At 39.6% G+C, this 11,858-nt stretch overlaps 2 protein-coding genes across 2 annotated transcripts; one reads left to right on the forward strand and one right to left on the reverse strand.

Annotated features, from left to right (window-relative positions):
- Positions 1-3,140: 3,140 nt before the first annotated feature.
- On the reverse strand, positions 3,141-6,602 carry BBS12 (Bardet-Biedl syndrome 12). Its single transcript, XM_053460990.1, has 3 exons — positions 6,522-6,602; positions 3,825-5,385; positions 3,141-3,341 (listed from the first exon to the last, which is right to left on the reverse strand). The coding sequence occupies exons 1-3, from the start codon at positions 6,600-6,602 to the stop codon at positions 3,298-3,300; spliced, it is 1,686 nt and encodes a 561-aa protein (XP_053316965.1). The 3' UTR covers positions 3,141-3,297.
- A 240-nt stretch (positions 6,603-6,842) lies between these two features.
- Positions 6,843-10,555, forward strand: LOC128484935 (uncharacterized). Its single transcript, XM_053461411.1, has 5 exons — positions 6,843-6,970; positions 7,551-7,706; positions 8,771-8,899; positions 9,186-9,323; positions 9,980-10,555. Exons 1-5 carry the CDS (start codon positions 6,968-6,970, stop codon positions 10,067-10,069), a joined length of 516 nt encoding a protein of 171 aa, XP_053317386.1. The 5' UTR covers positions 6,843-6,967; the 3' UTR covers positions 10,070-10,555.
- Positions 10,556-11,858: the final 1,303 nt, after the last annotated feature.

The raw sequence follows: 11,858 nt of genomic DNA on the forward strand, positions 1-11,858 counted from the left end.
ACGTTATTAAGGAGGAGGGGTCAAACTGACCGTCCGGATCCTGAAGAAGGTGCAGGACTGACAGAAGGAGAAGCAGTGTCCTTGCAGGCAGTTCCAGGAGTTACAGGACCCAGGGTAGAGGCAGCCAGAGGAGTGTGATGAGAAGCACAGATCCGATCATGCAAAGCGCCTGAGGAAGCAGAGCAAAGGGGGAAAGCTTAAGCCCCGGATGGAGGCAAAGTCTGTAGGAAGGCGTGCACTGTGGCACAGTCTGGATCTGGAAGCCAACTGAAGAAAGTCGCCAGTTGAGTATTCAGTCTGGATGCAAAGAGATCAATAGAAAATTGAACCCACCGAGAGTCCAGACACTGGAAGACTGCAGAGTCCAGCTTCCAATCACTGGCATCCCTCAAGTGGCAGGAAAACCGGTCTGCCACCGTGTTATCGGAGCCCGGAAGATATTCTGCTTTCAGTGTGATGTGGTTGGCCAGGCAGAAATCATACAGAGCCTTTGTAAGAACCCTTAGCATATGTGACCGTGTGCCCACCAGATGGTTGGTGTACTGGAGCCCGCAATCAGTTCCAGACAATTCATGTGCAATTGTCTCTCCTCCGCTTACCATCGACCACCAGTCACTCCGGAAGGTCTTGACACCCCACAACAGTAAAAGCTGGCATCACATTCCAGGACAATACTTTGCCCTGGAATCAATATAGGATCAATATGGAAAATTGAATGGATAGCTAATCTGACCTGCTGGTGGTAGCAGCAGAGAAGAGGAAGAGGACTGGCTGTCTTCAGGCTTTATAGTCCCTGTATTATGTTGATTGGTTATATACCGTATTGGCTCGGATATAGGCCGCCCCTGTATATAGGCCGCACCCTAAAAGTTTGGTGCTTTTTAAAAGAAAAAGTTTTTTTAATAGACATGCTGCCACTCTGCCCCCCCTGAGATATGCTGCCACTCCCCCCGAGATATGCTGCCACTCTGTCCCCCCCCCCGAGATATGCTGCCACTCTGCCCCCCCAAGACTTACCAGAACAGACTCCCGGGTGTCTTGCGGGGCCGGCGGGGGACATCTACGCAATATGCGTATACAACTTCCGGTGCCGGCAGTCTGCTCTGGTAAGTCTTGGGGGCAGAGGTAAAACGCATCTTGCGGATGTTCACCGGCTGCGGCAATGCGCATAAACAACCTCCGCTGCCGGCACATCTGCACGATGTGCTTTAACAATCTCTCTTGCCGGGACTCCCCCCGTGGGAATTCCCGGCAAGGGAGATTGTTAAAGCACATCGTGCAGACGTGCCAGCAGCGGAGGCTGTTTACGCGCATCGCTGCTGCCGGTGAACGTCTGCACAATGCACTTAGACAACCTCCCGTGCCGGCAACCCCCCCCCCCCGTGGGAAGTGATGGCAGGAGAGGCTGCCTGAGCGTATCAGAGAGTAGGATGCAGGTCCCCTGCACCGCTGCGGGGGATCTGTATCCTAATCCTGCTGCCTGCCCGGCGCCCGGAACTGCATGTTCCGGGCGTCGGGCGCTAGACCCCGAATATAGGCCGCACCCCCACTTTAAAGACTGAAAGTGGGGGGAAAAGTGCGGCCTATATTCGAGCCAATACGGTATTTTGATTTTCATGTTTGTCTCTTTGCTGCTATTGGTGGTAGAGTAAAGATGTTATGCAAATTATGAAGCCTCCTGTCTTGCTGTAAAATGAAAATAATTAATTGACTCTTGTGATAGAAAAGAAGTAGGACAGGCCATCAAACATAAGGATGAAGACTACCACCTAGTGGTTTTACTAGGTTTATTCACTAAATGTACAGCTGACAGGAGTGTTTGCAAGAGAGTTGTGGTTCAACAGCATTACTTTACTATTTGTTATGCAGGGCAAACACTGGCGGGCTTCAACAAGAAAGGCTAAGCGGACCCTGTATAATGCATAATTCAGTGGGTGAGGAGACTTTGAAGGAATCTCACCGATTAAACTATACATTATAGAGATGCAGCCAACTTCTTCCTGCAGTGAAAGCTTCCTTTAGCGAACAGACCCAAAGGTGAGTTTATATCCTTTCCTGGATAAAATTAATTAAGCAAAGCTGATTTTTTTACTGTTAAAGAACTACAACTTTTATACATCTGTTTTCTCCCTTATAGACAAATACCTTTTTACACTTGAAGATTAGAACTGAATTTTATGATTTTAGAATGTTATCCGTTATAACTTGTACATAGCTGATGCATCCTCAAATACAATGATACATGGCATGATTAGGTTTCCTATTTTTTGTACTGGATTAAAGGGCCAAAAAGCTTGCTTATACACTACACTTAACAACACTTGTTTTAAAACACTCCCAACAGTCACAAGGAGAGTTCTTTTTGCTGAGCACTGTCCAGGGTACCTGCCCCACTGTCCTGCTTTTAAGTTGGGAAATTGTGATTGTTGGAGAGATCCACGCACTGCTCCACGGAGCTATAAAGCTAAGCTGCAGAATATACCTCCATTGCTGTTCCTCACCACACTCTGAAGCTGAGCACTGTAAGGTGGGCATGTTGTCCCACCTCAAGCCCCACTCACTTCTTACCTTTTGCCCCATTTCCCAACTCAGGTGTTCAAATTTGAGGGCATGGTTCAAGGCTTTTAGAACAATTTTTATTTTCTTCTTATTTATAAGGGGTATGTTATTTGGAGGGTTTTCAACACTTTTTCTAGCTATTTTTTTTAGTCTTTTGCTGTGCACAGTGATACAAGATCTCTGTGGTGTCTTCTCACACCCCATGGATCCCTCCTACATTGAAGTACCCCCTTGTGATGATGTCATGATGGATTCAGGGTGTTGTCTGGTAGACTGTGCCAAGGTACAAATATCTAATGTAATATAATAATATGCCTGAAAACAATATGTTATGTAAAAACTGGGACTTTTTTTTTAACCTGATAATGTATAACCTGTAATAAAAAAATGTATGCTAGTGCCCCTTTGAGAAGGATAGCCCCAAGAAAAAAAATGCATATTAAAAGTAATAACATGCATTTATAGTTGATGAGACTGTTTGGGTACAGTATTGTATTGGAAGGGTTGCTTGTAACACCTGATCAGGAACTACCACCTGATAGGAAAACCAATGAAATAAGCATGGAAATGCAAGGCCTCAATTTTGTCTGTATCTACATTTATTTTAAACATATAGTCTTAACATATTTACTATTTCACATATTTCCAACATATTAAATAACAACCTCTTTATTCATGTTGCTGACTATGTGGCATAAAGTCCAGCAGTGACTTGTCAGTGTGGCTCACAAATTGTCTCTACATTACAACTGAAGTCCTCATTAGAAACATTCTGGTTTGCCCTAAAATAAACAAAGTATAGATAGAATATTAGACAGAGAAAACAATTTATAAAAATAGATATTCTCCATTAGAAATATCTGCCTTTAATAGTTTTCTGTGTGCATCGAAGGCAGAGATTATCTCGGCATCTGTCTGAAGAACCAGAAGAACCAAATGTATTGCGGACCGCCAAGCTTCCACCTTCGGAATAACATTATCGTAGACAGGTAGAACTCCACTTGTAAAGCAAGGGCCTACGGTAATTTTTTTAGTGTATTCATTAATAATGTATTCCGAGGGAGAATAACAACAACTTATGTTTTGGAGTTCATTCTGTATAAAAGTCATTGCATCCAGCTCTGAAGAAAATTCAGTTGTATTACAAAGAAGAATAGAGATATATTTAGACCAGCCCTTAGCCAGACATCTCAAAATAAATGGTTTGTAATGTATGTCCCTCATAGTCATCTGAGATAACACAGAAAAAAATGATTCTTTTTCACCTGCGTAATCTTGAATAGTTTCAAGTTCCTTGAGGTGGTTGAGACACAAAAGTTCAACTGCTCCACCTCCATAAAATACTTTTTGATTATTCAAAGCATGGTATAATCTGTATGAGCAAGTCCAAAACTGATCTTCCATGACCTGCAGCTTTGACGGTAGCCTGTGACAAAGCGTTACTGTAATAAGGTTCAGTTTTGGTGCCATTATGTTCACAGCAATTCTTTGGCTTGTTTCTATCACTTTGGTTCCACTGGTATACAAACTTACAAAAGCTCCACTACCTATGCAGTACTGATTAATTTGTGTTACATACACCACCGGCTCTGCTCCTGTAGACTCGCTAAATGCCTGTAGAACATTTTGTTTCACCTGAGGGACAACAAGGATGTTCCTTTGAACACAAAGTGACATAAGAAGGGGGCACACATCACCTCTTACTAACACCAGGTCAATCTTTGCTTCTATGAGTGTCCTACAAGTTGTGTTTGTCCATGGTTCATCTAAAATGGTATCCCCACCACTGCCAATACTGGACACCACTCTAAGGTTGGCAGAATGGTTAAAGCCTAAATGCCGATAATTTTCAGTCAATTCGCCATCTAAAAGAAGTATATGCAAGGACTTGTTCTCAAAAAACTTGGCCACAGTGGCACTTTCAAGAGATACTAAAGTTGTATACCCAAAGGAAGCTTTTGAATGTTCTTCAGACAGACCTGGAAAACAACAAATGTGAAACTGGGATGAAGGGGAGAAAACTTTACTGCCATACATTTCTGCAGCATTTTCATAAAGACGGTTAAAAGCATTTTCTACCAGATTCATGATTTCTGGATTGCCGTGACAGAGAGCCTTTGCCAAATGGCCCAGGGTCTTGCACAGAAGTTCATTAGACCTTACACCTTTATCCTGAAGGCAACTTCTTTCATGATCTGTAAAGTATCTACTGTGAGTCAGCCTGTTCCTACAAGCCTTGGTGTTAGAGTGTTCCTTATGTCCCCAGTATTGAGGCACATGATTAATGTATTTAACAGAAGACTTTGAGTATTGTTCAAATTGGGCCCCGTTATGAACACCCTGTGAATCAGAACGGTTTTCATCCCAAGTATCTGTTTTTTTATTTACACAGTCATTTGTGTGATGTACACTGTATACAGGTTGCTGTAAAGTCTGAACTTGCTCAATACAGGAATTGAGTCCATCTAGCATTACTGAAGCTATTACTGCAACAGGCACTCCTTGCCGAAGACAATCAAGGACAGCACTGCTCCATGCCCCAACAAGGAAAAACAGTGTTGTTGTTCCAGTTCTATAAATCTTGTGATGAACTTGAACAGTTTCGTTGAAAAGCTGACCAACTGCACTTGTCAAATCCAAACTCTCCAAAAGTCGGAAGGAAGAGCAGGTCAAAGTGCACTCGTTAGTGTCTTGGTCAAAAATAAACTTGTGTGATTTTACAGGTCCCAGAAAAGACTTTACAGAGTTTGCCAATGCACATAATTCCTGCAGTCCCGTGTGATCTCTTGGTTTCACAACAGCCACAGCATTTTGTACCAAAATTGTCTAGGAATAAACAAAAAGTGTTACTAAGTTTGAAACTGAATAAATATTCTTACAAAAAAATACAATTTAATAAACTCATAAACACACATTTTTTGGATGGCAACATTGTTTTTCTAAAGTCACTCTTTGTTTAAGATAAACTCTATTGTCAAATGATTTCAGCTTTGAGATTGGCAGATCTTTATGTGTTTCCATCACAGGCTGCCATGTTTTGGACAGCAATTCTCCGTAGTAAGTAATTATCTTTACTTACAATACTCAAGACAATTTGCCTTAAACTGGTAGTAACTGTAATCTGCGGTGCATGAGATCTTCTCGGTTGATACTTACACGTCCGTCTCCTTTTATTTCTGATTAAATATTCTAAAATATTTTCTTAGTACAGGGTGACAAGACCCAACTGGGGACACATCCCAAATGTAATGCATCAAAGAACTTAATGCACCTTTGCAGAATATAAATATGCCTTTAAAGGAGAAATATGCCAGCCTAGTTTAACAACATTTTCCTAATATAATCTAATGCTCCTTCTGCACCTATTCTAAAATGTTACTACTGCTGTAACACAAGCATACATTTTAATGGTGCTGCGCCACATATGCTGATGAATTTAACTATAAATCACGTCCTGATGAAAGTCTATAAATAAAAAGACTGAAACGTTGACGGAGTTTCGTGAAATCATTTAAAAACAACAAGTCCCATGAGTGCCGGCAATATATATATAGTAGGATTTCCTGCTATAATAATATGCAGGAAATACACCAGCTCTCCAACTGTTCCACAATAGGATAAAGATGCGAGTACAATACCAGCAGTTTTACAGTACTAGATAGATAGATAGATAGATAGATAGATAGATAGATAGATAGATAGATAGATAGATATAGCGCTATCATTTTCTGCAGCGCTGTACGATGGGTATAGAAGCAGTGCATCACACAGAAGGCAAACAGTATGAAAGACATCTGATAACATTTGGACCCTGGAGACATCCTGAAGACCAGCAACTTACAAGACAGCACGGAGACAGCTTAACAATATATGGATATACTGGTAGACATTGCGAGATTCCTTATACCTACTGTACAACGCTGCGGAATATGACGGTGCTATATAAATCAATAAAATAATACCTTGCACTTATATCCATAGTAACTAACCTCTCTGCCTGATAGCTCCCTCCCCTGCCCCTGTCTGCTCCCATCCTCCGCCATAGCAGTCCGGCCAGCTCCTCCCCCCTTACTCTGGTGCTAGTTACCCATCGCTGGGCAGCTTTGTCACTCTGAGAGGGGGCGTGTCTGTTGTTATGGAAACCACCATTAAGCGTCTCTTTTGCCAACGTTCATTTAGAATGGCGGCAGATCAGGCGCCGATTTTTATGGTGGGCCGGTTCTCAGCATGCCGGAAGGGGATTGGGTGGATGGAAACCCAGAGGCGGGTGTTAGTGAAAAGGGGCCGTGTCACCCCCCTGGGGAGTGTGTTGTTAGTCGGGTTGTAGCTGGGTAACGGGCACAATTCGTTTAAAGGGAACACTGAACGCCGGGAGCTCGCCTGTTACAGTCCTGCTGCTTTCAAGGAAATGGTAGGTTTTCTGCGTGGGGTAAACGGACGGCAATGTAATACATCGCTAGCGTACATCGGCAGCAGAGGGCCACCATCATTACACCACTAACCAGCTCATGCAAGCAGTTCCTTGATCGCAAATCATAGGGGGGATCACGTGACCTGCCCACAAGTGTCACATTTTTAGTGTTTATTGGTAAAACTGTTAAACCTTCTGAATGGATCCAGGCAGACTGAGTTGTAGTTCTAACACCTTAATGTGCAGCCCCCTCATCCATGGGGCACTTTAACACAGTTGCCTCTTATTATGGTTTTAATTGTAAAAAAAAATTGCAAATGTGTGTAAAGTTGATATATTCCCATATACATTTTTATCAACCACTAATGTTTTATTCAATAGTGAAAAGTATTGTTGCGGCTAATGCATACGGTTATTCTGAGATTCTGTGCATTGATACAACTTTGCCATTTTCAAAAAGCTGCAATTTTTTATTTATGAGAATTTTTTTTATATATATATAAGGCTTTTTTTGCTCAGCATTTGGATTCAGCGCCATAACTTTATTTTTGTGTTTCTTTTTATACTCCCCCCCCCCCAGGCATCTGTGTTAAGGAAGCCCGGTTTGGGTGTATCACAGCGCAAAAAACTTGGAGTCAAACCCGAGCTGACCGAGGAACAGAAACAGGAGATTAGGGAAGCGTTCGATTTGTTTGATACGGATGGATCTGGCACTATTGATGTGAAAGAGTTAAAGGCAAGTCTTATTTTTGTTATATGAACATTTTACAAAAAAATCCTTAACCTCTTCATGACTGGGTGTTTTACCCCTGTAAGTTATTGGAGCTTTTAGTGTAGGTCTTAAAACACATCAGGTATCTGAATAAGGTACCCCTTATGATGTCATGGCTACATCACTGGAGTCTTTATTACGGTATTTTTTACATTTTATTTTATTTTGTATTTTTTTTGTTTTGTTTTTGTTTTACTGGTTTCCCTTTTGCAATTTACTGCATGCAAGCAGTTGAGGTATTTTTAGTTATTTGAGCGTTCCATCTGATTTAACTCTTCCTTGACTGCATATACTGAAGCAGAGACCTCTGAAGCTCATGTTAACGTATTTTTTCTGTGTCGGCTCAATAAAAAAAGTAAGTTAAAGACTTCCTAGTCAATGAGAGTAGCAGCAGCCGATCATCTACATGCTATCTGAACACTCATATTTTGTTAGCATACATCCAATTAGTTGCTGCTTCCGTAGGGTTGTCCCTGAGCATGTACAGAAGTACCAAAGAGACAGCCAGGGGGCTGAAGCAAGTAGAAGTAATTTCCTAACTCTAGTAAATAATGCATGAACCAATTTTCATTTAGTAAACTACAATATGAGCCCCTGCATGCATTAAAAAGAACAATACATTGTGGACTTGACTGTTCATTTAATTTATTCATTAAATTTGGATCCTGTTTTAGATCATGCTTGCGAAAAACTTTATTTGGGCCCAAAAAAGATATCAACTTGATCTGTAAATCAGGGAACTTTATAATATGAAGCATCCTTTTTATACAGAAGAAAAGTACAGGAATGTAGAGTCAAAAATAGATATTCCAGGGTTTGTAAACGGCATCACTAAATAGAGACAGTTGGACACAGTTTCACAGAATTTATTTATATATATATATATTACACACAGTTCTTCCATAGTGGAAGTTTGATTGCAGAATAAAAGCTGGGCATGTAAGTGGTCACTGGTCGGTTAGTGGTGCTCCAACGGTGTCATTATCTATTTTTAATATTTAATTTTATTTTATTTTTTAAATCGACAGGTTGCCATGAGGGCCTTGGGCTTTGAGCCGAAAAAAGAAGAATTGAAAAAAATGATATCTGATATTGATAAGGATGGTTCAGGCATCATTGACTTTGAAGACTTCTTGGCTCTTATGACACAGAAAATGGTAAGAGACAAAGAAAATAGTCCAGCATACCGTATATGCAAAAACTGTACATAGAGGACAATGTACAATAATTATATGTACCAGTGCAATGTCACGATGCAATAGCATCAACAGTTATGACGGAAGGTTAATATTTTTTTTTTTTTTTTAATCTCCCCCACATTTTTGTCGGTGCACCTTTATTTTGGTTTTAGTATGTGTGCTCTTCCAACTATTTTTGTAGGGCCACAGAACTGTTCACCACTTTTATGCTTGGACAGACTCATAAGATCCACTTTATTTCTAGAGTGAGAAGGACTCCAAGGAAGAGATCATGAAGGCCTTTCGGTTATTTGATGACGACGGAACAGGAAAGATTTCTTTCAAGAATCTAAAAAGGGTGGCCAAGGAATTGGGAGAAAACTTGACAGACGAGGAACTACAGGTACAACAAAATCGTATCTAAACATAGTTGAGAAGTTGAGACATAGACTTTGTCTTAACTTCTGTAAACCAAGACAACATTTTTTAAAATGAAGATAGAACCATGCTGGGCAATTCCAACTCCCTATTATATCTATGTGTGCTGGACTCAAAGCCCACAAATCTAAATTACAGTTTGCACAGACACAAAATGCTAATTTAGCTATAATTTACAAATGTTTGTATTTTTGTTGTTTGGTATAAGCTTACCAAACACATATTATGGTAATGTGTGTAGTGCGTTCAGACAGAAAGGACATTGCTGGCAGTAACAATGCAAGTGCAATTTATTATTTCAGGTAATTCTGTAACCAGACACAGATCTGGTAATGCCTTAATATGTGTGGGAGTATTAAGTTGATCCCTTTTTATTGGGAAAATGTTGAAAAAGATCTTAAGTTACATAAACTTTCATGATGCCTCTTCCTTCAACTAAAGACTCCATATTCTCATTTGGCCAAGATGTTGTGAGACTGGCCCTACACTTCCTAATAGTGACCTTTTAACAAAAATGTCATTTTCCTTTGGAAACCATGAATGGCTTTGTTATCAGTAACACTCCCGCTATTCATATTTCCGTTAACCCCATACATAATGCCATCTCCACTTTTCTTACAGGAAATGATTGATGAAGCTGATCGTGATGGTGATGGCGAAATTAACGAGCAAGAGTTTCTTAGGATTATGAGGAAAACAAGTCTTTATTGATTAAGGACTGACTCTCCAACAATACTAGTTATGCTCTAGATCTGTAAATCTTTATATGCCTCAGAAATATTTATTGTATTCTCCAAATATTACCTCCTTTAGAAATGTCATGGTAACATACTACATGTACGATTAGGTCTTCTACTGTTGATCATGTTGGCTTGCTGTGTGTAAGTAATTACATGCTGCGCGCATTTTTGAATGTTTTGTACACATAGAAATTATACTATATTCCAAGCTTCCCATATGTTTAAATTTCCACATATCACTTTTTTGTTTGTTTTGTAAATGTTTAACTGATTAAATTTAGAAATAGTGTTCATAATCTAGTACATAAAAAAAGGCTGAATATCCCTTATGCTCAATGCTTGGGACCAAAAGTATTTTGGATAAGGGATAATTTTGGATAACGGATCTGGTGTGTCTGTGTCAGAGTATGGTGAGCAGGGATAAATTATCTGGCCAGTCTCTACCGATTACAGGATAGGCCGGACTCCAGCAACAGAATTTACTTGATAAGGGATACTCAACCTGTAGAAAGATAATATTTGGTTAACAAATTTCTATACTGCTGTGTGGTCATTACTTTTTTTTCAAATTTTTTTTTTTTTTTAAATGCAATTATTTGGGTGCAAAAATATATCAACTTCAATTGTAAATACCTTGCAGATCAAGAAAAACCCTAAGGTATAATTTACTTCATTTTGTACATGCGTATAATACCTACCTCCACAGCAAGTAGCCGAGATTTAGGTAAAGCTTCAACATTCTAAGCAATGTTTTATTGTAGTGTTATGTACATTTTTAGTATGTCATTATTCTAAATGATTTTCTATAAAATATTTTTGGTATTTTTTTTTTCTTCATTTGCTGAAATAAAAACGCTGAATATCATGTATCATTGTGGTGACTCTTATTTTGTTAAATATAAAAGCCGTCAAATGAACGGCCAGTAAGGAATGAGAAGTGAGTTGGATGCTGGGATACATAATTTGCTCAGCAGAATAGATGGGGAATTCAAGGTAAAAGTGGTAATAAACTTTACTTTACAAAATGGCTGTGTGGTGTGTGTGTGTATATATATTCCATATAATATATATATGTGTGTGTGTGTGTGTAATTTGTGGATTTCCTGAAGACAATTTCCTTCACAGCAGCCATCGCACTTAATTCAAACAAAACCAGCAATTTGCATGTGCTTGTGTATGTACGTTAGAATTCAAAACAGTAGATACCAAAATAATAATGAAAGCAAAAGAGCCATTGCAAGATATAGAATTATTGGAGGGGTGCAATAATGTCAAAATGTATTTACCAGACTACTTCGTAAAAAATATGATTCTTTTATAATCAACCAAATAGTTGGTTGCCGCCTGGAATATCTCCTCGCTTGTCTGGCAATCTCCTGAAGAGCAGAAAGCCAGTGTCTAAACAAACATGTTGGAGGAGTTGGGCTGAGATCCCACCTTGTGCATCATAGTCCAAAACTGAATAATGTCTCTCTTGCTTTCAGTATTGTCGATCATGCTGAGAACTGGTTTGGTGTTATATTAGACTAAACAAAAAGTTAAATTTGCAATGTTGTCTATGGGGTATTTTGGGTACTCATCTAAACCTCCTCCTATTTCCTTCTTGAATAGACAATAATAAACTTATAAAAAGATGCAAACTAAGCAACCAATAATAGGTCATGTTAGTGGTGAAACAGAAAAAAAATATCAATGGTGTAAGTGTCCTGAATATATTTTAAACTACATAAACAGATGTAAATGTGTAATGGTAGGATTAT

The sequence above is a fragment of the Spea bombifrons genome, chromosome 1, assembly GCF_027358695.1.
Source record: "Spea bombifrons isolate aSpeBom1 chromosome 1, aSpeBom1.2.pri, whole genome shotgun sequence".
Lineage (NCBI taxonomy): Eukaryota > Metazoa > Chordata > Amphibia > Anura > Pelobatidae > Spea > Spea bombifrons.